The sequence below is a fragment of the Jaculus jaculus genome, chromosome 5 (genome assembly GCF_020740685.1).
Source record: "Jaculus jaculus isolate mJacJac1 chromosome 5, mJacJac1.mat.Y.cur, whole genome shotgun sequence".
NCBI classification, from domain to species: Eukaryota; Metazoa; Chordata; class Mammalia; order Rodentia; family Dipodidae; genus Jaculus; species Jaculus jaculus.
In genome coordinates, this window is record NC_059106.1 from 132,931,664 (window position 1) to 132,958,076 (window position 26,413).

At 37.7% G+C, this 26,413-nt stretch overlaps 1 protein-coding gene and 1 non-coding gene across 3 annotated transcripts in view; both read right to left on the reverse strand.

Annotated features, from left to right (window-relative positions):
- The window catches only part of LOC101606456 (LIM domain containing preferred translocation partner in lipoma), a 681,167-nt gene that overhangs the window by 143,774 nt on the left and 510,980 nt on the right, over positions 1–26,413 (reverse strand). For both annotated transcript variants that reach the window (XM_004654280.2, XM_045149850.1), the window contains exon 8: positions 14,181–14,307. In XM_004654280.2, coding sequence (XP_004654337.1) covers positions 14,181–14,307 — 127 coding nt within the window. The remainder of the gene's footprint in view (positions 1–14,180; positions 14,308–26,413) is intronic.
- LOC123461118 lies at positions 23,384–23,490 on the reverse strand. The gene has a single exon (XR_006637436.1). It is a non-coding gene; the product is annotated as a U6 spliceosomal RNA (small nuclear RNA).

The following is a 26,413-nucleotide window of genomic DNA, read 5'->3' on the forward strand; positions in this document are numbered from 1 at the left end:
TGAATAGTTTTAAAGTTAAATATGATGGTTTAGTGTCATAGATATTAATTTATATTGATATGATGCAGATTAAAAGTTCATTTTGGTAAATACTGATTTATGTGCATGACAAAAATTATGAAGATGCCTTTTATGAAATGACAAATGAAAGTTCTCAAGCCACATGCTTACCGCCTGCACATCTAACTTGGCCATAATCATAAGGCAGACCAGCAGTGAGGGAGAATTAGAAGAGGGTTAAAACTTGTGTCCATGACTCCTGCCCACAGTATCTTCTTAGGCTTTTCAGCATGTTACTGCTGGGCAATGGTTCTTTGAGCGCTTAGTGAATTTTAACAAATGATATAAATTGGGTCAGGTCATCAACATGGACGGATTGTGAGATTTCCCATTTGAGGAGGTTTTAGATACTGCCTGCTTTGTTTTCGTTAAAAGTATTCAAAATTTTAATGTTATTGGGACTATACCAGCAAAACATCATTATATTTATTCAAATCCATCTTTATGGCCCAGAAGTATCTCCTCACGTGGAATCTTTGCATTTTATATGACATAGGTCACCCAGTGTCATGACAAATTCTTTTGAATTGGATAGCAAAAAGTGGATTTTCCTTCGTCATTGTGAACTTTCTTCTGAGTCAAAGTCCTTGGCACAAGAGGATATAACAAATGCCTCTCTTCCTGGCCCACTACAGTTTCTCATCTCCATTATCTCTCACGATACACAATAGGATGATTAGTGGATAGCAGGCACTCAATATTTGTAGATGAATGAATTCCACTCAATTAAAAGCACAACAGATGTCTACCAAGCTGATTCTGCAGATGTTCAAACAATGGCTTTGCTTACAGTCAATTATTCCTTGTGACAATCCTGATGGCACCTGAAGGAGATAATCATCTTTGTGTTTTAGAGAAAGTGGAGGGGAAAGTTCAGGAATGTGACAAGAAGGATAGCTTGAAGGGAAAGAGAGCCAAGTTCTCAGTGTGGCATGTTTGTGTGTTGAGATAAGAAAAAAAAAATCTGAAATTATCATTTGCAGGTTTAGTTCCCAGCTCCACGCATGTTAGCACACAACCCGAGGAACCAAAACTTATTATGCCATATAAAATGAGTGCCCGTCCAGCGCTTGGTCTCCCAGGATGCCATGCTTGCTCTTATGGTTAATGGTCAAAGTATGTTAAATTATGAACTAAGAGCCTCTTTTCCATGTTTGTCATTCTTTGGCTAAAACAGATGATGGTAAATATAACTGGGTGATTAGGTGTCTGTTATTTGGATCGAAGGCATATAAAACAGCAATGGTTGGAGGTGGTCCATCACCTGAAAGAAGCTTTCTTTAAAGGGATAATCTTTCTGTGATTGTTGCTATAGGCAACTTACATAAGCATGGGCAAAGGATATTTTTTCAAGTCTATGTCCTGTCTTCTGACCCAATTCTTCTGGAACAGGGGGAAATTGAGGATAAAAGAGACTCAACTGGGAATCACGGGTTATAGAAGACACACACAGTAGGGAAAGTGTGATGTAGTGTTTTAACAAATAAAATATGTACCATGTCACCTTTCCATCTACCAATTCAACCCCAGATTTCACAGAAAACACATGCAAAATAGATCAAGTCCAAAAGTGTCAATCCAATTTTAATTTAAGTTCACTGAATGCATGCAGCAACCAGAATTTACTCAGCTGATGCATTCTCCAGTGTCCTTGAGTGATTAAAAAGGAAGAAATGAGAAGGCCTAACTTATAATTCATGGCTCTGTTACTAGCTGGTTTTTGATCCTAGAAAAGTTATTTTCATCTTCTCCAAACATCAGGGAGAGGGGAATTTTTCCTAGATGCTCTTAGAACCTTCCCCCCTTTTAATAACTCTTTTGGTGGTAATAAGAAAATAAGTAAGCGATTGAAATATTCTCTCTCTGTAGTCAATATGTGTACCATGTGTTTGTTGCCACAGGGAATATGACTATTCCTTACACTCCCTTATTAGGTGTTAATCCATTAAGCATATCAAACAAGTCCTATGTGCCAGACACTGTTCCAGGAACAGACATGAAGACACCACAGTAAACCAAACCAAACTGCTGTCCTTGCTAGTCAAGGAGATAGATGACAGGTGGTAAGAGGATGCAAATGCATTGAAGGTGATACAAAAATGACATTAGAATTTCTGAACTTGAAAACTAGGCCACACACACACACACACATTTATGTATATGTATATGTATATGTATATGTATATGTATATGTATATGTATATGTATATGTATATGTATATGTATAATCAGTCCTGACAAATTACCAATGGATTGTGACTAAGAGCAAAATGCTTCCAACCAAGTAGTACAAAGATGTCTCCAGATCTGAGTCTTCAAAAATGGCAGGTCCACATGCTTCCTCATTTTTGTATATGGCACTTCCTTTCCCCTTCTGATCATCAGACACTTATTTTTATCCTTTATTCAAAAGGAAATTTTACCTGTAGTTTTTGTTGTTGTTGTTGTTGTTTTTCTAGGTAGGATCTCACCCTAGCCCAGGCTGACCTGGAATTCACGATGGAGTTTCAGGGTGGCCTCGAACTCACAGCAATTTTCCTACCTCTGCCTCCTGAGTGCTGGGATTAAAGGCATGCGCCACCATGCCCAGCAACTTACCTGTGGTTTTTAAATACTTCATATTGTATGACACTGAATTAAACATTGGCCTTTAACTTTCGAGAAAATGGAAAGGTATTATATAATTCTCAACAAAACATTGTTTGAATATGAATCTAGGTTTCCAATTAATGTTTAAAAAGACATTAGCTGAATTAGTTGAAAATTAACATGCATTCAAATGGGACACATAAAATGCTTATGATCATTGTTTGTTTAGTGCTTTAAGAATTCACTATCTGATCAAAAGTCACCACCAGAAAAGAAATATATCTACTGTATTTCACCAACTAGAAAACATACCTTTCCTATGACTAACAACCTTAAAAAGCTAGAAGCAAAACCAAAACCCTATTTCTCCCCAATCAATACCACCCTTTCTTTAAACAGATTATTTTCTAATTGTTCTCTCATTGTGGTTTTGATGGTTTTAATTAATTTGGTAATTTATCTGTGAATACAAGATCCCTAAGGCCTCATATTACATTAGTAATAAAAGCAGCTGTCCATCTGGAGTCATTTCCCAGTTTGTAATTGACAGGAGCACAATGGAAAAAAATTTTCCTGTCACATATCAATAAAAAAATAATAAAGTACCAATTACTCATCATGTCTTAGTGAAGACTCTCTAAGTCCTATCCAAAGGCCTCACACTGTACTTTATGCAGGCTGAAAAGCTAAAACAGAGTATGCTATGTGATTTACCTTATGGTCAATGACCGACCAAACAGCATGGTGCTATAAGAACATGGCACTGTGGGAAATAATAGAAGTTGGAGTATGGAGGTCTGAGCCTGTGAAGGCAGTGGAGGGTCCTAGAGAGGTCAAAGGCCTTAAGAATTTTCCAATCTGTGTTTCTTCATATATCAAATGGATGTACCTGGGTATCTTGCCTCTACAAGTGACTGCCAGTTCAGCTCTGCATGGATGGCTGGAGGAATGGACCCAAGCAAGCTTTGGGAGCTAACCCTTAAATTGTGAATCCAAATCACTGCCTCTATATATCATATGGAAACAAACATCTTGCCAATTTTCCAGAGCAGCGTTCTAGCTCAAATAATCCAGCAAGCATAAAAGTGCATTAAGACTATTATAAAATGCTCGTTTCAGTCATGTGATGATGACGATATGGGGTTAGTACTAGAAACTGAATGCAAGAGGCTCTTTTCCAAATTGAATTTCCTAAAAGTAATTTTAGAGGTATATGTCATAGAATATCAGGATTGAACAATAAATGAGAAATCTAATCATCCATCAATTGCTTACACAATAATGACCAGCTACATTTATTGAGAATTTCTAGGCTTTTCCAAGGACGTTTTTTGTCTACTAATCTGTAGTTCACCATAGAGAATGAGAATATGCCAATTCCTCTATCCTATGCCTATCTTTGTTGCTAATGCTGCAGTCACATATCTTAGCCAAATTCCTCTTGCATATGGAGCAGTCAGGCAGGAGCCCAGCTATTCTTTCCTTCCACAGCTTCAAATGTACCCACTCTCTTAAGCATCTTAGCCAAATATTGCAGACATGCTCTCTCAGCAATTAGTTCAACTATAATATGAAGTAAATGGACTGGGTCATAATTATTCTAGATCTGTTTTTACTCATAAACATCTCTGAACCTCCAGTTTCATCTCAGTTGGGAAGATGGTTAGTGTGGCTTGGAGAGAGTGTATTATCATTAAAGGAATGGTTGCACACATCTATTCACTCTTCCTTTTCCCTTCAGGCTTTACTAGTGTCTCCTGTTCATGCTGCCTCATTTTCCACCTCTGTCCAACTATCCTTTGGAAGAAGCCTGGTTCTAATCAAAATCCTGTCTTCCATCCTGGACCAGTTAACCTCTCCTTAGGCACACTAGTGGTCTTCCCACTCAGTTTGATCCTGAACTTAGTACAGACACCTGATTAGTATAGCATGCACTACAGCCCAGAACTCCTGGACTCAAGCAATACTCTGTCTCAGCCTTCTGAGAGGCTGGGGTGATAGGCACATGCTATACCTCCTAGGGTCCAGGAGAATTTGCAGTGAACTCAGCACCATAAATATTGCTCTTACTGCTAGACTGACAACCAGTTCCAGGGTGATGGTGGTAAGACATGGGGATCAACCACAACTTATCAAAGCAGAAATTCAGAGGCCACAGGGAACTCAATGCTAAATCAGACTGTCAAAAGGCCTATATTAGCTAAGGGAACATTGTGAAAAAGGGTGCAAAAAGATTGGAAGAGCCACAGAGTAGATACGCTAAGGCATAGTCCCCACTACTCCATGGGGACTGACTGAGGCCTTTATGACCCCATAGAGAATTCCATAACCCCACTCAGGAGGGCCCTAGGGAACCAGGACCAGGGGAGAGGGGATAAAATAGTATCATTTGTTATAGCATGCGTGTGTGTGTGACTTAGTGAATTTTTAAAAATCCCATTGTCATGAGAAAATCCTAAATATCTTTCACTAATAACACTCAGAGCTCAACAAAACCTCTCTTAGATAAAAGCCAAGTTCTGTGAAAAGAATTTACCTAGTGCTACACTTTGAAGGCATAGTGATTCTTCAAATAGCTCAGGAAACAGTTTTAAAGCTCACACACTTCAGATTTTCAAAAAAGGAATAAGACAACACCATATAAACAATGCCAAGATAATTACAGCTTCATGCTTAAAATATGCTGTCAGACATTTTCAATTCACTGAGATATATTTCAACATCCACTTTCAGAGGTACTGTGTTCCAATAGTTTAGCACCTTAGGATGAGCTTGGCCCAAATACTATTTAGAATCATGCCATAGTACTAGACATACAGTGATGTAATGTTTCAAATGTACTTTTTTTTTGTTTTTTTTTTGTTTTTTTTTGTTTCCTGAGATGAAAGCAGAAATCTTAGAGGTTCTGATGTCTGCAAACACAGAAAACTCTTGGGTAATTTCAAAGTGATGTCCCAAGGTTATCTATATATGAAGTCAACATTTCTTTATATTTTCCCCTTAAAACTATCTATAAATGGTAAGCTTAGAGCTGTTGTTATGCTGTTCCCCAATTTTCTAGCAATGATCCTGCTTTTCTCTATTCATTTTATATCTCATTAAATTTTTTCCTTCTTGTAAATTCTAAATTTACCATAAATTATAATGATTTCTAATTTGGAACCCCATAATCATTTTAACATTTATCACTGGAATGGAGAATCTCTTCAAATATAAGCATACATTTCTAGTTTTTCAGGAAAACAGACTGTTTCAAGAAAAAAAAAAAAGAACTTGGTAAGGGCTTAGAGTTTGCTGCAAATGAGTGGGACTAGAGTCTCATTGTCTGGTTAACTGAATTCTTCTGTGTCCATCCTTCTCCTTACTGGGCAGTGTTTATAGGCCTGCTGGACCTCACTGTTGCCCCTGGAAAGACATATAGTCATGCTCAGATTACCAAGTGCAAGGAGATAGGATTTACTCACATTTTATATATTTTCCCTTCCCTTTGAAACTATGGACTTTTCTAAATGGTAGGTGATGGCTCGCCCTCCATGGCATATACTTAATGCCATAACATGATTGTCATAATGTGTAATGAAGTTGGATAGGGGACAACAGAGAAATGCCAAAACAAGCACATTATCTGAAGCAATCACTTTAGAAAATACCAGAAGAGATACAGTTGAATGATATGAATATAGGAAAAATGAATTGAAGCTTCCCAGGACTTGCCTTCTTCCAAAGTCAACAGACACGGTGAAGGAAGCTAATAAAGTTAATTAATTATATAATCAAATCTAAGCCCTCCCCCCCAAATTGACATGCTTACATGTCATCAATTAATTCAAATGGCTAATGATAATATGTAACAATTATTATTGAAGTCCAGAATACAGAATATATTGTCATGGTCATATCTCTCACTTGGATATGACTTCCAAAGAAAACAAATAACATGACATTCCAAGAGTCACCTGCTGACACCCTCTACTAATGGCACAAGCACTTATGTAATGGTAAAGAATCAAAATGGATATGACATCAGAAGAGTCCCAATCCTGAAATTATGAAGCATGAACAATTCTTTGAGTCTGTCTGATCTCTGTCTACCTCTCTGAAAAAAGTAAAAAGGAAACACACCACTAGATCTCTTAATCACACCATGGCTGCATTTTTATACGTGTGTGACTATGATGTGTATGAGTGTGTGTTCATGTTGTTAAATGTGAGTTTGCATGCAATGACATGCAAGTAGAAGTTAGAGGACAATCCCAAATGCCACTCCTCTCCTTCTACCTTGGTTGACTCTTGCTCTCTCTGTTGTTTATTGCTGCACAACAGGCTAGCTGGCCTGAAAGTTTTCAGAATTCACTGGTTTCTGTTTCCCATCTTGTCACAGTTGGGGTTAGAATCAAAGATGCCTGCTGCAATATCTGGCTTTTACATGGGCTCTGGGGGTCTGGACTCCAGTACTCACGTTTTTATCGCAAGTACTTTACCCACTAAACAGTCTCTGTAGACCCTGGCTATGGTTTTTAACTTGTGGTACTTTACACACCCACTTTTGTCATCACTGCTATAGTGGTCCTCATCTCACCAGGAATGCAAAGCACAAATGTCTGATGAAAAGTTATGAAATGCACACACAGCGAATGGAAGCTTCATTATCCAGTGTGAGCATTAGTCATGTTTAGAATACAGGAAGGCCATTACTTGCCCAATTATGAAAGGATTCTTAAGTAGTTCATTTGTTAAAAGTCTCATCACAAAACCAGGAGGACTCTCTTTTCATAACTCTATGTTCACAGCATCTCCAGCTTCTTTGACCTGGGTGATTCTGATGTCCCATAACATATATATTCCTACCTCTGTTATTCCATCCAGTTCATTCACCTAACTGTCCATCATCTATTATATATAGCTGTCACTTTTTTTAAAGTAAGTTGTAGGCAACATTGCACTTTATCCTCCTAATGCCTTAAGTAACTCCTAAACACAAGGGTATTTCCCCACATAACCACAAGCAATTAATATCCTCAAGAATCTAACACGGATGTATCATTTAATATATAGTTCACATTAAAATTATTCTAACTTGGCACAAAATCCATTAAAGTTATTTTTAAATACAGAATTCAATCAAGAAACATGCTATCCACTTGAATAACATGCTTCTTTAACTTCTTTTAAGCTAGAATAGTCTTTTCTTATATAGACTAGACTGAAGAATTCAGGATAGTTGTCTTGAAGAATACTCCATCATTAGGATTTTAATGTTTTGTTTCCTAATGGATGGATTAAAGTTATGTATTTTAGCAAAGTTATTATAAAGGGAATATTTATATCACTTCACTTAGCATATGCTATTTAAAAATATTTTTATCTTTTTTTTTTATTTTGAGAGAAACAGATAAAAAGTGAGTGAGTATGGTTGCCCCATGGTCTCCTGCCACTGAAAACAAACTCTAGACGTATGTGCCATTTTCTGCATCTGGCTTTTCATGGGTACTGGGAAATAAAACCAAGTAGACAGGGTTTTCAAGCAAGTGCCTTTAACCACTGATCAATCTTTCCAGCCTCCAGCATATGATATTTTGACTAATTATTGGTAATGGCAAATTTCATCACTTGAATTCAGGTCACTTCCAGAAGACTTACCATGAAGGTACCTTTTCTACTTACTTCATCTGTGAGGTGTGCTTTTGATAGTTCTCCCAACAATTTTAACTAATATTCATCCCCCCGCCCCTCCCAATCTGGTGCATGTGTGTGTGTGTGAAAGCACATTCCACAGTGTGTGTCTAGGGGTCAAAAGACAAACTCAGGGTCAGTCTTCTCCTTCCCCTGTTTTTTTTTTTTAATATAAATTATCCAATCTCAGATACTTTATTTTGGCAGCACCAAAATGAACAAAGCTGACTATAATACGGTTTTCCTGCAGTTTAACGAAAAAGGTTCCCATGACTCCTTTCCTATTAGTTAATGTTGCAGGATCTTTTTAAATTTTTTTTTTTATTAATTAGTTTTGTACTCAGTGAATACAGTCAAGTTGGTATCATTGTTAGGTTCGTCCATGTCCTACCCTCTCCCCCTGGCCCCTCCTTGTTGAGGTATATGGGTCATGTATTGTGGAGTTAGCCCTCAGTTATGGGTAGGAGAAATGTCTCTGTGTATCTTGACCCAATGTGTGGCTCTGACATTCTTTCCGACCCCTCTTCCGCAGAATTTCCCTGAGCCATGTTGGGATCATTTTTGGTCTGCTTCAGTGATGAGGTGTTGGGGGCCTTTGGGTCACTTGATATCTGATTTGGTAGTAGGTTTTTTTTTTTTTTTTTGATGGAAGGAAAAGGTTTATTTTGGTTTACAGTCTCAAGGTGAAGTTCCATTATGGCAGGGGAAAGCATGGCATGAGCAGAGGCTGAACATCACCTCTGCCACCTCAGGTGTAAAACAGAGCCAAGCTCTGGCAAGGAGGAATCTGGCTATAACACCTGTAAGCCCACCCCAACAACACACCTTCTCCAGCAAGGTTCTACTTCTGAAATTGCCACTAGCTAGGGATCAAGCCCTCAAAACAAATGAATTTATGCAAGAACATCTGAGTCAAACCACTACAGTATGGATTATATTTAGTGCACATTTCATAATATTATGGGATAGCTAATAACATCAGGTTTAGTTATGCTATTGTGACTATTTACAAAACCTGAAAGTCTTTCTTTAATTGAGAAATACAGTATTTCTATGTCTGTTGATGATGTGAAATGCTATGATGCACATCTCTTCACAGACTATTATCTGTGCATGTTTTACTTGCCAAATTCCCAGAGCATACTTATCTGTGAGCTTTGAGGCAGGGTATTTGGTTATTGCTGTGTGTACCAGGACAGATGGATGGTCTAATAACTTCCCGGAATTCTCTTGTCTCCATATCCCTTCTTGCTACAGGAATTCTGTGATTAAAGATATGTACTACTGGGCTGGAGAGATGGCTTACCAGTTACGTGCTTGCTTGTGAAGCCTAAGAACCCCAGTTCGAGGCTTGATTCCCCAGGACCCATGTTAGTCAAGTACACATGTGGGCGCATGCATCTGGAGTCCGTTTGCAGTGGCTAGAAGCCCTGGCATGCCCATTCTCTCTCTCTTGCTCTCAAATAAATAAATAAAAACAAAAAAAAATTAAAAAAATGATTTGTACTCCTGCATCTAACATGTGTTGTTTTTAAGCATACCATAATTTTACTTTTTCTTCAAATGCAAATAAATATTACAAGTGATAATAGTCTCCATAAATATAAACAGTGATGATACATGTTATGAATAACTCCATGTAATGGATCTAAAAAAGTGTATCATGGAGTGATCCCAAGAGCATGTCCTCTGCTAACAGCACCCATGTACACTCTGTTCCCCCTATCTCCCTGAGAATCTGGTGTTATAGCCGGAGATCTTAGACATAAGAGCACTCCCTCACCTTCAGCATATCATTCATTGTTTCCATGAAAATTCCACTACTAAATGGCAATGGTAGAAAAAGTAAGCTACTGGGGCTTAGTGGAAGCCACATATGGAATCACAGTGGACGTTCTTTTAGTGTAGTGCCTGACAATGCTGCTTCCATCCAGAATAGACTTGAGGTCATTGTTCCTTGCTTTTGTATATATGTCTGCATATGTACGGATGTTTACATGCATGTGTATGCATGTGTGTGTAGACCTGAGGTTGAGGTCAAGGTGTCTCTTTTTTATTCTGACTGTTCTCCACTTTACTTGCCTGGGCAAGGACTCTCACTTAAACCACCAGTATAACTAGTCTAGGTAGATTGATCCCTGGGAATCTCTTGCCTCTGCCTCCTGAATGCTGTCACTACAGGTGAGCTGTCATATTCTCTGGCATTTATGTTAGTGTTGTGGAATTGACATTTAGTCCTCATCCTTGCGAGGACAATGCTTTATCTATGGTGCCATGTCCCTGCCCCTTTAAGGTAATACTCCAAAAGAGAGTAAGTGACAACTTTATCCATCTCTGTTGACTCTTCTTGATACCAACAGGGCTACGTAACCCTCTTTCTATCTTCAGGCAGGCTTATGGCCCTTGTCTTCTATACTCTTGTAGCATCTAAATCAAGTCTCCTCACTAGGCTGAAATCTGCTGTGAAGTCATTATGCAGGGGCTGTTATTGTCCCAGGAACATGAGGCTCATGATGGTACAACTTCACTCCATCTGGGTGTTCTTAACCTAGCACAATGACCTCTCAGAGAAGATGATGGAAACATTAGAGAGAGAAACAATAATAGACAATTTTGTCAACATATCTTTGTTACCTCCTGTCTACATTGCTAAATAGATAGGGATAACATTCAAACCAAGGACCTATTTCTGGATATTACCATCTTCTGAAATTTCTAAGAATGTTGGTAGCATAAGTCATGTTAAAACAAAACCCCATAATCTTGTACATATTCCTGTTAGGATTTTAGGCACTTCCAAAGATAAAAGCCACATTTGAACCCAATAGTTTTAGAAGATTAGCCTGTCAAAGAACTCACACTTTGATGTGTTGCACATAAAAGTGTATTTTCTTTCAATGATCTAGATCAACTTATATAGTGCGTATTTTATCTAGTTAGGACTGTATACTCATCCTTCATTACCTAGCTGTCCAAGGGCAATCTCCATAATCAATCCTTTTCAAAGTATACAGCCGAACTAATTCTCCTCACCCCCCTATAGCATGCTTTAAAGAAACAGGTTGGATAGAAAGCTTTTAGTGTAATTCTGCAACTTATTTATTAGTATTAGGTAAAATATTTTATACTTAATTAGCCTTAATTCCCTAATCTGCAAATGAAAACAGCACCTATTTCCCATTTCTGTGTTTTCTGTAAGGATGAAAGAAGTCAGTTTCCTAGGGGTATGTGTGTGTGTGTATATATATATGGTGCTGGTATATCATAAACACTCAATAAAATCAGCCATTTTCTCAATTCTCTCTCCTGGTTAATAACCTGCACTTGGTAATGATTACTTACCAATGGGTGACAGATGTTCTATTGTTGCTAGGAATGTAAATTTAAATCAAGCATTATTGATGGGTTTTTGATGGGGTATCTAATTTTCTTAAATAAACTACAAACCACAGGAGCATTGGAAAACTCAGATTACTAAGCATTTTCTGCATGCCAAGAATTGGCTAAGTGCTTTCTATAAATATTTCATTCATTACTCACTGTAACAGTATAAGATAGCTATTATTTCTGTGTTATAGATGAAATAAAAATGACATTTTAGAGAGAAAGTAAATTGATCAAGTTTTCTAAGCTGGTATGTAGTAAAGTTAGGAGCCTTCTTAAGTATAAAGACAATAATTTTATATGTTGTACAAAGTGTTTATATCCATGAACACAATTATCATCGTAGTTCTGTTAATATATATTATACACACACACACACACACACACATACATACATAATATAAATGTATACACACACACATATATACACAATATAAATGTATACACACACACACACACACACATATATAGTACCAGTAATATTTGAAACACACATAATTAGAATTTAGTTTTTATTTATATAATCTAAGAAAGACACCTTATTTTTCATTCTTAACATGGTTTTAAAAAGTTTATCTTATACTTGAACTAAAAGCACCACCCACTATAATGAATACAACATGATATATTTTTACTATATTTGAATAATCAAAAATCTTGGTTGTTTTTATTCCAGTTCTCATAAACTTCTTTATAGCTTTATTGCTGTATGTCTTTGGATTAATGTTTCCATAGTAAATTTACTAACATTGAAAGAAATATTACAAAGCATTCCTTTCATGTCTTTGCTTCACTAAGGTGGGAAACTGAGCTAAGACAGCATTATTTAGCCAGCAAGGGAACAGAAGTGATGGAATCAAACTTCCTATTCACACTCTTGCCTCTTTAGGCAAACTACACTGCCACCTGCATACAAATAAAGCCCAGGCTGTTCATATCCCAGTGACTCCCATTCCATCCACCTTGTGGCTTTCCTTTCATTGCCTACCCCAAATAGGAAGCAAAAGGGAAGAAAAGAGAAATATGTGAGGAAGCAAAACCCTTGTGCAGTCTTCAACTTTGTAGCCTTTACTCATTATGCTTCCTCCACAGCCTTTCCCTAAGAATCTTTAAACAACCTACTCTGAAAGCAGGCTCCAATAGACTTGGTGATGGTATGAACTCATTGTCAAATAGCAGGAAGTAGAATCACTTGTAAGGGATTATGAAGCTTAGTCTCTTTGCATGTTTGTAAAGGACTATCTTTACATTATGTTAATTGAAGTGGAGCGAATCACCTCAACTGTTGGTGGAACCCTTTCATGCCCTGGGGTCCTAGAATGCATAAAGAATAGAAACCTGGAGGGGCAACAATATTTACTGTTCCCTCCTTCCCGATTGTGGTCACAGCATGACCAGCTCTACTTCATCTTTTTGCAGCCATGCCTTTCCTAGGTCCTTAAATGTAAGTCAAGTAGAGTGTAACCTTGTCCCAGCAAGGAGAAGATAATTAATACAGCACCTAACTGAGAAATGTTATCCCTCCATCATGAGGCACACACAGATGTCAAATGAGTGTTTGCCACTATTTTACATCAATTTAAAATAAAAGGGTATTTTAATTATCTCTTATGTATTATAATAACACTTAGTTTTCCATTTTGTATTATTTAATATTTTATAATTTTGACTTTATTTCTCAGAAATTAATTTCAATTACATGTTATGAAAATACCAGTCTCTAAGAGCTTGCACAGAAACCTGCTATCACAAAAATAAATAAATAAATGAAAATGGAGAGGTACAGGTTTAAAGGGTCCAGGTTCAAATACGACCAATTTCTTTATAAAACATTATTGGTGTTCCTGACTGTGATTAAATATTGTTAACATCTGACCATGACCTTCTTTTTACTCTTACCTCTTTCTGCTCACTCTAACAATCATTTGTACATTAGTCTTCTCATTTGAACCACTACAAGCTCTAAGGAATGTGTCCTCAGCACCTTACAGATACATATCTCATATGTTTATACTAATGGATCAAAAAGACTAGAGTTAACAGATATCCATAGTTTTGAAGAGAAAAGGAATGAAAAATAGAGATCAATTGTTTCCAAACTTAGTCAAGGTAAGAATCAAGAGCTCAAAATTAAATCCTATCAGATTCCAAGTTTTATATATATATATCAGTAAGAAACATGAATGAGCACGAGACACTCAATTTTTGCCTCGTGGGAAGCTTATTAAGTTATCAAAAGCTAAGTCTGGACTTTTAAACCTCAAGTAACTATAAGAACTATAGAGCTTTCAGTATAAGCTCAGTGGATATTTATGCAGCCTCTTCAGCAATGCTCATACTGGGTGCTAGCAGAGCCCATCTCAGGAATCAGGACTCAGACTTTTCTCCAGGGGAGGTGATAATATTCCTTACCACACAGTAGGGAAAAGAGAACAGGATATTCACTTCAGAAGTTCACTTGATGTCCCACTCACCAAAGTACTCATCAGAAGGCGGATTTTCCATGTCATACAGCATCTTTTTGGTCAGGTGCTCAAGCTCATCTTCTGGGCGGAACGATGGAGGAATCGATGGAGGCCCCATAGGCCCACTGTGTCCACCCTGAAAAAAAATAGTGCATAGCTTTTAACTGTAGTTTGGATATCAATGAAGGCAATCATTCTGACCAAGAGAGGAGAAAGCAATGAACCTGCACAATTTATTACTTATTCAGTGTCTGAACTTGGACATTCCTCTTTATTCTTGTTTTATCTAGATAAGCCACCCATAATAGGTTAGAAACCCAGGTTTTCCACCAGGAGGAATCTGTTCTGTTGAACAATCACTAATCAGTCACCATTTATCATCTGCATGTTTATTAACAACATGAGTAATAGAGACTTTATAGCCAAGAGGAAGGTATACAGCAGTGAAAAGATAAGGCAGCCATAGAAAGTGCATCATCACTGTGGAAGGCTCTTTGACATCTGGGATGAGGCAGCAGAGCAGACAGGAAGTGCACAGTACACATAACATAGCTTTGTTCTATGTCCACGAAGGGGAACACAATCATTTCCCTTTTCCTATATTGTAACTGGGCATTTTCTGTGTCACCCACAGTATCATTGTCAAGATATTATGAAATTAGAAATACTGTTATTAACAGTTTAAACACAATGATAATACTAGCCACTGCCAATGGGTGAGGGCGGGACAGTGAAAGAGATTGGAATGTGCTGCCCAATATTCATACATTTAAACATTGATTGGAGTATCTTTTTGTAGAATTTATAAGAAGATGTTCACAAAACCAAAATCTGCATATTTATCCTCCTGCTATTGCCAATATAATCTAAGCATTACCAGTTATAGGAACCCTAAAGCAAACATTTGCCCTTTATAATGTTACTGTTCCTACTACGAACTACTTTTTCAACCATTCCAAGATGGGTTGGCATCATTTGTGTGGTGTCTAAATCACGAGATACCTTCTCAATATAAGTAAAACTTTACTGCTTGTGTTTTGGCTTCTTAACTGTAAAAAAAGGCTGTCCCTTTTCTGCAAATATACACAAATTTAGAGTTGAGCTGTGAAGCAGGTGAAAAAGCCAAGAAACTTGTGTTAGTCACTAATCTTCCTGTAAAATTTTACAGCCCCTCTAGAACATTTAGATTGAATATTGGGGGAGGGAACTGAGTGAAAGATCACTTGTAGGTGGCACACAGAAAACACAGCTGTATAATCTGAAGAATTATTACATCCTCCTCCTCACTGTGAGACAGAGAAACTGAGAGCCAAAGATACTGGAACAAAGCTAGTTATGGTAAAAGTTGGGGCAGAGCCCAAGTTAGCCTCACTCATTGACTTAGTAAATATTAGGCACTAAAGGGAGGACATCTTTGGAAATGCAAACATTACTTTGTCCTATAGGATTGGGTTGGTATGTGGATTATTAGTGGATTTATTAGTTAACCTTGTTTCCTGTGGATATAATGGAAGCATCTGGGAGGGATCACAGGTGCATGAAGCATACTGCTTGCTTTTGAGAGGAAAGGACTCCAGTGGGAATGAGAAACATGTACAAGTATCTATAAGATTCATAATAGATTGATAGATATATGTATAGAAATAAACATAGGAGGAATGATTATTCAGTATTAGAAATTATATATCTATATATCTATATATATATATACACATATACATATATATATATATATATATATATATATATATATATATATATATATGTATATGCTATCTACTTTTAGGAAGAAGTTTCAAAAATGCTCAGTTAATTAAAGGGAATTATGTAACCAAGAATGAGGATTGGAGCTATATATGAGAGAAGGATGAATTAAAAAGTGATAACTAACCAAATGGATCCTATAAATACATTGTAAATCATTATGCATAACTATGCAAACATGACCAATGTATGTTGTACAATAGGGTTATCTAAATGATGACACCATGTTTGGAAAGGAAGTAGTTTATTTATAGACATAGATAGAAACTGGGGGGGAAAAGAAGTCTAAAAGGACATATACCAAAGCATAAAGGTAGAGTTTCTTTTTTTCCTAGTGGGTGGAATCCTAGGGGATTTCTACACTTTAAATTTGTTTCTTTACTTTACATTATGTAGAATTCTACTTTTGCAGTCTCTGAGGCAGGATTTATTTATTTATTTATTTTTGTTCATGTTTATTTATTTACTTGAGAGCAACAGACAGAGAAAGAGGCAGAGGGGGGGGGGGAATGGGTGCACCAGGGTCTCCAGCCATTGCAAACCAACTCCAGACGCGTGTGCCCCCTTGTCCATCTGGCTAACTTGGGTGCTGGGGAATTGAGCCTTGAACCAGGGTCCTTAGGCTTAACAGGCAAGCGCTTAACTGCTAAGCCACCTCTCCAGCCTGAGACAGGATTTTTTTTGAACCATGATTACTTAAAGGGATAATAATATTTTGAATATAACTGAAATCCTGAAACAGTTTCTAATTTGTACTAAGTGGTTGATCCCAAAAGCAAAAGGTCAAAGTTGAGAAGCAATTTGGTGTGAGTGAGAAAAAAATCATAAATGGCTCACCATTTAAATCCAAAGTGAGAAAGAGAATTTAATTGTTGCCTTGTGATACATAGGTGTATGTGGCTTTTCTATTAATCAGAAGACCATTAGTGAGGCCATGGCCAACTCTAAATCTAATGAACTAAATTCCCCTTAAAAAAAAATGGCATCTATTAAAATGCATACAACATTCACTTAAAATGCCAAGTACATAGACTATAGGGAACATATCTACATGTTTTTAGGAACTTCCTGGCAACCGAAAAGTATAATGCGGATTTTTAGAGAAAGAAGGTTCTAATTTAATTTGGAAACTGCTCTCTGGATAAACAGCATGAGGGGAAGAGTGGGATGAGATGGGGATTTCTGGCTGAACACAGACACATCAAATAATATGTGGCAAGATCATTAGAGCTGGAGGAAGAGATACAACTGTGACATGACTTTTGAGTCCTAGAAGAAGCTTGGGAACCTTGCATGATCTCTGATTCCTTCCTGTCTGATGAGATGACAAAACACCTTGCTCTGTGTGGGAAAGCAAGTGAGATAATATGCATCACATACTTCATAGAACTGGACTGCTTTCCGACTATGTGATGAAGGGGATTTCAGAATCTCTCACCTGTATCATCTCAGTTCAGGTAGCAAAAGAGAGTCAAGATGGGAAAGACACCTGAATTCTTCCCTAAAGTTTGCAATAAAGGGAAAACTTGAATCCAAGCTTAGGAGTTATATGAATCCAAATTCCATTCACGCATTTTTTCTAACCAAATGTCATCTTCCACAAAGTAATGCTATAAAAGCATATGATGTTACTTCAAATAACAATGGTGATAGTTGTTTGAATTAACTCAACAGCTATTGAAGAGCACATGACAAGCCCTGTATTGAGATGTCAGGTGGACCCAGAGGAAATGGACTTACAAGGACTGGACATAATTTATTATTGTCCAAGTTTAGTATGTTTCTGAGGTGCTTCCAATAAAGAAAGCTAACTCAGCTGGGTATGGAAGTGCATGCTTCTAATCCCAGCACTCGGGATGCAGAGGTAGGCGGGCTGCTGTGAGTTTGAGGACATCCTGAGACTGCATAGTGAATTCCAGGTCATCCTGGGCTACATTGAGACCCTACCTCAAAAAAACAAAAACAAATCAGAAATCAAAAAAAAAAAAAAAAAAAAAAGAAAGCTAACTAATCTCATCTATAAAACCAAGCCAGAAACACAGATTCCATCCTTAGCACTTACATATCAAAATTATCAAAATGTCAAATTTCTAAGGACATACTTTGTCAGTATTTCACAGATGTCTTAAAAAAAGTATCATTCCTCTTACTCTCCAAATATTTATCCCTATTTGCTTACCAAATTTGAACAGGTTCTTTTCTGTTTAGATTCTGAGATGGGAGAAGGCTGCTAGAAAGAAATGACCTCTTTGTTGTTAAAGTATAAATTATACTTCAAAAGAAAAGTATAGAAAAGCAAGAAAGGAAGTGTGGGAGGGAAAGAAGGAGAAAGCAAAATAGGGAGAAAGGAGCTGGGCGTGGTGGCACATGCCTTTAATCCTAGCACTCAGGAGGCAGACATAGAGGGAACACCGTAAGTTCAAGGCCACCCTGAGACTACAGAGTTAATTCCAGGTCAGCCTGGACCAGAGTGAGACCCTACCTCGAACCCCCCCACCCCCAAAAAAAAGGGAGAAAGGAAGGGAAGGAGAGATTCCAAGAATAATGTGCATAAAATAAATGAATATATCAGCAAAAGTTATAGGTCAAGAGGGTAAACAGAGCTAGGATGAAGTGACAGAAATGGCTTTGGCCAATGTCAAAACTTCATTTTAGGTTAGAGAAAATCATTAGGAGATTTTCATGGTTTAGTTGCCTGTATTAAATTTATACTTCTGAAATGAGCATACTGGCAAACATCTTCAAACACCACAGCCACTGAGAAATACAACCAAACATCATCATGGTATTTCTGAGCAATTTAATGACTAATGTGCTTCAAAGGTCTTTGATATTTATTTAGTGTGGCTAACTACTGACCAATATTAGTTTCTTCCTCTCTGAGGACACAGTTAGTCCACACTTCTCATTACTTGTCTCAGATGAGGCCATGTGAGTTCCAAGTAAGGAAGTCTGAGTCCTGAGTTACCACACAGATGACAGCCAGCTATTCTGCACACTAACTTGTTTTATATATACCCCTACAGGACAGGGAGAGTAAAGAAATATGATCAAATATGATCAGGATAGTAGTTGAAAGTTATGGAACAGTGATTAGTTTTTATTCTATTTGAACTTCTTAAAAGTTTTCTTGCCGGGAGTGGTGGTGCATGCCTTTAATCCCAGCACTCGGGAGGCAGAGGTGGGAGGATCATTGTGAGTTCAAGGCCACCCTGGAGCTACAGAGTGAGTTCCAGGTCAGCCTGTACCGGAGTGAGACCCTACCTCGAAAAAAAAAAAAAAAAAAGTTTTCTTTTCTTTTCTCAGATAAAGGGCACCCGTTAAATGCAATTGTTTTTTCTTTGTGCAGTTTAGTTTCTTGCTAGAGCCCAGGTAATGTCATTCTGGAGAAGATGTAATATAAAGGTTAAATTATATGTTCATCTAGGGTTTTGCTAGTAGTGGGTGGTTCTGTGCAATTATAAGGACTTGTTTCTGCAAACAAAATGCAAACGGATTTTATAATTCCTGCTGGACAAGGAAATTCCACTAGGTTAGTAATGACACGAATAGCAAACATCTAGCATATTTGTACAAGATTTCATTATGCTGAAAATGTTTTTATTCTTACATAGGATCTGCATGAGCTGTATATCATTGCATGGGGGGACAAATTCTGCTTATTCAGGGTTTCCGTACTTTTCTCCCACCTTTAACTTGCCCTGGGACTTTGATCATATCATTCATTTCCTGGTACTTAGTTTTTGTGATTTTTTTTTTTTTTTACATAGAAGATGATAGTCTCAAATATTTCTTTTATTCTGTTCTGTTCTACCATATGTTTGTGGCCATAATCTTCAGGGTACAAGTCACTACTAATCTTTAGGGTAAAATCACAGATATCTACATTTATAGATACTTTGTAACCTAAACAAACAGATATGCACTGAGTAAGTGGAAACCTCATTATTACGGAGATTTCCACTTACAAGAGGGAAAAAGGATTTGTCAGCACCCTATGAAACACCCAGAACTTCATTCAGCATTCTACATCTGAGTAAGCAGTGGGCAGTTCACAGGGCTCCTGCAGCCTACTGAACTTTCACTCCTCAGGTTATGAAATCAAGAACCGATTAAGGTTAACCACCGTATCTGCTCATGCCCTTATATTGCCTAGAGAAGGAATGTTTCCACCATTTTTTTTTTTTTCCAAACAGGGTTTTGCTATGTATTCCAGACTGGCCTGGAACTTTCTATGTCATCCAAACTGTTCTTAAAAGCACAATTGTCCTACCTAGACCTTACAAGTGATGAGATTACAAGTATGAGCAACCATATCTTCTCCATCTTTTCTGATTAAAAAAGGGAAATGTACAAAGCAGCCTGAAATAAGACACAGATGACAAAGACTCAAATCAATACCCAACCATCATGAATGGATCTTGTCCCTACAACACAATGCTTTCAATGGGCTATGGTTCTATCTTACAAAGTGGATATGGCACTCCTGTCATTATGTGAGCTTCTGAAATTATTCTTTCAGAGAGTTGCTTTGAGTCATTTTCCCATTTGGTCCTTACTGCTGTTGATATCCTGCATAATACTAGATAACTTGACCTTAGTGAAAATCTGAATCTTACCCAATAATCTCCATCGAGGCAAATAAAACACTGCAAAAAGGCAGCCAAAATATTCTGAAAGATTACATGATAATGAGTAGTCTATCATGCTACATACCAGAGACACTCATTTTACTTGTCCATTTGTAACGATGTACAAGAAGTTCCTTCTCTCAGAGGGAAAATGACTTCAATTGTGTGTTCTTGAAAATAAAAAACATTGAAATTATCTTCTTTTCAAAAGGTAGAATTAGCCCCATTTTAGAGCTGAAAGCCTGCCAGAAAAAAAAATATGTATATATTGCAATAGCCCTCTTCCCATTTAGCTATGTCAAGTTTGCAGTTTGTGATTTCCTGTGGCTGCTTCTACTTTTTGATTCTCACCGGGTACCCCATTCTGTCCATAGTGTCTCACTGTGTAATGGGATAAAACAAACCTTCTGGCCAAGGGCAGAAACTTTGCTAAATACCTCATATGTTTCAGTCCAAAAGCAATGGGCTGAGAAGTAAGCCAGTGGGTGCGGAGGCGAGAACTAACTGTTGGTGAACAACTAGAACCCACAAATGCACATTCCTCACTGGAATCGAGAACAACAGTTTTGCTCTTCTATTCATAAGCTCTTGAAGAATGAATGATCAGGACACAAGGATGAAGTCTCAGAGTTTTTGACATTATGAGTTTGATTCTAGCTGTGAAGCCCATTCTGTCAGTCTTCATGTTCCAAAAGCTTGATTTTCTCACATCCTCTATTTTACTGTCTCCCTTTCATCATGTCATGTACTGGTGGTTTTATGGCACCTTTCTTAAGCCATAGTTGGAGTCATAGGTAAGGGATGATGATTCTAAACTTCAGCCAGATACACTTGCTGATAAGTTACTACAGTCAGGACTTGGGGCTGGGCATGCACTGAAGGGCCTGTGGTGCTTGTATATATATGGGTTAGGCTATAGTCTAGCCTAAGCTAGGGAAAAATGGACTCTCTCCATAGCTACCTCTCTTCTCCCCAGTCCAAGGTAGCCTCAAGTGCCTGGGTCTGGAGACTGCTGACCTGTAGTCTTCATGTCTAGGATGCCATTTTAAGTTCCCATAGGATCCTGTTATTCTATCATTGATTTTCTCACATATGCCTTGGACTGTAGTAATATCTAATTCATACAAAAAGCATTATACAATATTAAGCATCATATAAATAGCAATTATAATTACTAGGGAAAAAATACTAGGAAAGACAGCTAGAACTAGCAACAGCAAAATTCTTCTTGAATTAAAAAAAAACATAATGGACTGGAGAGATGGCTCAGTGGTTAAAGCGCTTGCCTGTAAAGCCTAAGGACCCATGTTCGACTCTTCAGGGCCCATGTAAGCCAAATGCACAAGGTGACACATGCCATGTGTCTAGAGCTTGGTTGCAGCAGCGAGAAGCCCTGGTGTGCTAATTCATTCTCTTTCTCTCTCTCCTTTTCCTCTCTCTCTCTCTCTCTCTCTCTCTCTCTCTCTCTCTCTCTCATAAAAAAGGCCAGTCTGTTGGGCTTACCTCAAAAAAATAAAATAAAATAAGTGGAATGCTTGCTTACTGGTCTTTGCAGTAACCCCCCACTTTCTGAACTGTTGGTAAAGTACTTAAGTGTGGTATGTGTGAGTTTCACATGAGTTATTTTTCAAGTGAAGTAATCATTCCGACAACTTTTAACTACAGGCCTGGGACCATATGATACTTGGTAAATGTGGGCTTTGCCAGCCCTCCACACTGTCCACCTTTCGACATCCTAGCTTTTGGCACTAAGACATAAAATAGCTCATGTTGGGTAGTTGCGAACAGAGCAGCCTTCCCTCACTCTTCCTTGCATGGATGAATTCCAGATCTGCAGGGCACAAAGGGAGACAAGGAACACGAGCTACAGGTGTCAGCACTGGGACCTCTGTCACAGTTCTCTTGTCAATCTAATTCCAGGGTCCACGTTAGTGCTCTTCACTCTAACTCCAGGGACACTTCTGAAAGAACAGAGCAACTTGTCTATGTTCAAAGAAGCTCTTTCTATATTACTATGGCTAAAATCCACAAGCCATCTCATTAATTGGGCTTTATCCATTCACAAAGGCAGGAAAGTTACAAGACACTATTTCTTTGACTCAGTTTCACCCGTTGCCCCAAAGCTGATGACAGAAGTTTGATAGATGGAATGGCTTGTTGTCCATGGTTGTATTTTCAAACAATTGTTTCTGCTGTGCCCCACTAGTACCTGGCAGTGAATTGCCAGGGGAAGAAGTTTCATTTTTATTTGGTTGCCTGGAAAAATAACTACTTGCTCCTGTGTTGGCTAGAAAAGATTTTAGCACACCCCAGGGCTTTCCATGTGTTGCTCTGTAAAAAAGTTACCCTTGAACAACTGTAAACATTACTTACTTTTTGGGTTTCTGACACACATAGCTCTAGCTGGCATTGAACTTGCTATGTATAGAGCTAGCCTTGAATTCCTGACCCCCTGCTTCCACCTCTTAAGTGTGGCAATAACAGCTACGTACCGCTGTATTCAACTAAGAAACTGCACTTTTAATAAAGAGCTATTGAAAAGATACCAGAGTGTTTCCCTTTACTGGGCTTTTTTTTACAAATTAGTTTTCTATTCAGCAAATACAGGCAGTTTGGTACCATTATTAGGCTCATCCATGACCTATCCCCCTCCCCATTGGCCCCTCCTTGTTAAGGTATACGGGTCATGCATTGTGGAGTTAGCCCACAGTTATTGGTGCGATAAATGTCTGCATATCCTGACCCAACATGTGGCTCTGACATTCTTTCCACCCCAACTTCCGCAAAATATCCCTGAGCCATGCTGGGTTCATTTTTAAAAATATGGAATGCTTCACAAATTTGCATGTCATCCTTGCCCAGGGGCCATGCTAATCTTCTCTGTAGCATTCCAACTTTAGTGTATGTGCGGCTGAAGCGAGCACCTTTACTGGGCTTTTGCCCTGGGGTTGGTTCTGTTCACAATGGGGTTTGCCTACTCACCTGCTTTAAATGTTTAAATTGTCCCATGATTCTTGCTACTATGTTCAATATATTAAAACAATATGTCTGGTGATTATGAAAGTATAGTATATGTGGTAAATTAATTATGTGAATATAAAAAAACAGATACTAGAAAGAAATTTAGCAAAATGTTCATTAGGCTTATGTTAGGATGATAGGAGTATGAACAATTTAGTTTTTCTTTATACTTTTAACTTGTCTAATAGGAGTAAAAAAATATTGTTCTGAAAATAGCATGCTATTTAAAATATAGAGTTCTAACCTCTTTAGTATTTTCAGCATGAAGCCAGAAAAGAATGAAGAATTAAAGTGTGGACAGGCTGAAAAAAAAAAAAAAAATGAAGGCACCTAGAATTTCAGTCTTCCACGCATAGAAACACTTTCGTGCTGTACAAGCTGTTTCTATCTGGTGGCATTGACAGAGGCCTGAGTATGGCACAAGACACTGAAGTCAGATGAAAAGCGGTTTTCAGTTTTAATATGCAAATATGATGCTTGGCGCATCACTTTCCGTGGCTAAGGTAAATTTCTGTTTTTGAGTTTTTCGTGGGAAACGCAAACCAGCAAACAAATGGTTAACTTCCCCCAATTTCATCTGACACTAGGTGGTTTTCAATTGAGTCAAAGAGGTTCTTGTTCAATCAAGGCACCTGGCTTGCAAAGATGTTTTGTTCAGCAATAGTGCCACCCTTGGCAAACAAGTCCACTTTCTGATAGACACACAGTCACATTGTGTTTCTGGCCCTCTGCAGGGAGGCAGGAAAAGTGCTTAAGAATAACAGAATTTATTTTTTTATTTTTGATTTTTTCTGTTTGACCTGTGAAAATCAAATCAAAGTGACACAACATGGTGGGAAAATAAGCTTCTAGTTAGAAACAGGAAACAGTCAAAAGTTCTTGTTTCTAGGGTATTCAGGTAGTATAGGAAACTGCAGCCTCTGATTAAATCTATATTAAATTGTCCACAAATGCTAGTAGTAACTAGATATTAAGGCAACTACCATAATGACTGAATAGTTCATGGAATTTTAAATTCAGTCAGGAAATCAAAGATCATGAAGGAGAATAAAGAAAAAAAGTGACACCAACACCATCCACATCACTCAATGTTAATTATAATCAGTATATCAGATGCTTAAGAATCTGGTTTCTAGATTCTCCTTGAGTTTAAATCCCATATCCACTATTCGCCAATTGTGTGACTTATGGCAACATGAGTATTTTACAAAATATTAGTGGCTCCATCATAAAAAGTAGATTAATAGGACTTACCTTTTGAGTTGCACTGACATCATTCTTGTGAATAGTATCTAAGTATATCAATGGATGATACAGATTCAAGAGAGCATAAATGTCATGATAGGTGGGTGTGTATTGAAAACATGACGGCATCAGGCACTTGAATTAGGAGAGGAAATATTCAGAGGACCTGAAACAGCCTTCTATTCTATCATATGGTTAATGTCTCTTGGAATTTCTTTTCTTCTTTATAGTCTACATGCAAACCTTTAGAAAAACTCCTTAAAACCACAAGATTGTTACATTGAGAACATAAAATTATGGGCTTCCCTTCCTATTTCCTTTCTCTTTCCTTTTCCTTTTCTTCCCCTTCATTTCCTTTCTCCTCTCTCCTCCCTTCCTACTTTCTTTCCTCCCTCCCTATTTCCTTTCCTTTCCATTTTTCTTTCTTTCATATGAAAAGATGAATCAACTCACTGGTTTTCTAACTGACTTTGTGATGAGATTTAGTCAAAATCACACCCATACTAAGAGGTAGATTCAGGAGTTAAATATGAGTCCTTCAAACCAGGCTCAGTGTTTTTCCATTAATTTACAGCCACTTCTATATATTCATTTAGAAATATGAAACTTACATGATCTATCATAAAGGTTAATCAAGACAGTCAACCTCACTGATTAAAGCATGATGTTAATTATACCAAAATATGGAGAGTAATGTGGCCCTTTTTACTTTCAGAAACACTGATTGTGGTATAATGAAGAAAGTGTAGGTTTTAGAAGCAGAGTGAGTGGGTTCAGTTATGCCACTTATTTTGTATAACATTTCTCACTTTAAAAAGAACCCAGAATTAGCCTTTACATCTATATATGGCATGGAAGGCAGGCAGAAGAGAAGGGGCTGATACCCCCAATTTCAGAGCTTCTGTGAGTAATACTTCAGATGATGCATGGCACATGATAGTATTTAACACCAGCTCATGACTATTTGTGTTAAATCTTCACAAAGTCTGTCAAATCTGATCTACAAATGTCTTTCAAATGTGTCATGAAGGTGGATGAGAGGATATGAATGGCTTAGTGTCATTCATAAGCACTTCAATATAAAGGAAGAAAGATCATTTCTGATTAGGAATCTAAAAGTGAGGAGCATGCACTATTTCTTTTATTTATTTATTTTATTTTTTATTAATTAGTTTTGTACTCACTGAATACACTCAAGTTGGTACCATTGTTAGCCTCCTCCATGTCCTGTCCCCTTCCTCTTGCCCCTCCTTGTTGAGGTATATGGGTCATGCATTTTGGAGTTTGCCCACATTTATAGGTAGGAGGAAATGTCTCTGTATATCATAACCCAACATGTGGCTCTGACATTCTTTCTGGCCCCTTTTCCACAAAATTTCCTTGAGTCATGTTGGGTTCATTTTGGGTCTGCTTCACTGATGAGGTCTTGGGAGCCTCTGTGTCTCTGGCTCTCTGATTTGGAAGGAGTTGAGTGTTCTCTATGTTGTTCTCCTTCACCCTTGTGCTGGTACCCGGTTCACCAAGAAAACAGCACTAAGAATAATTGTTTCGCCAATTATTCTTAGTTTCAGCTGGGGCTCT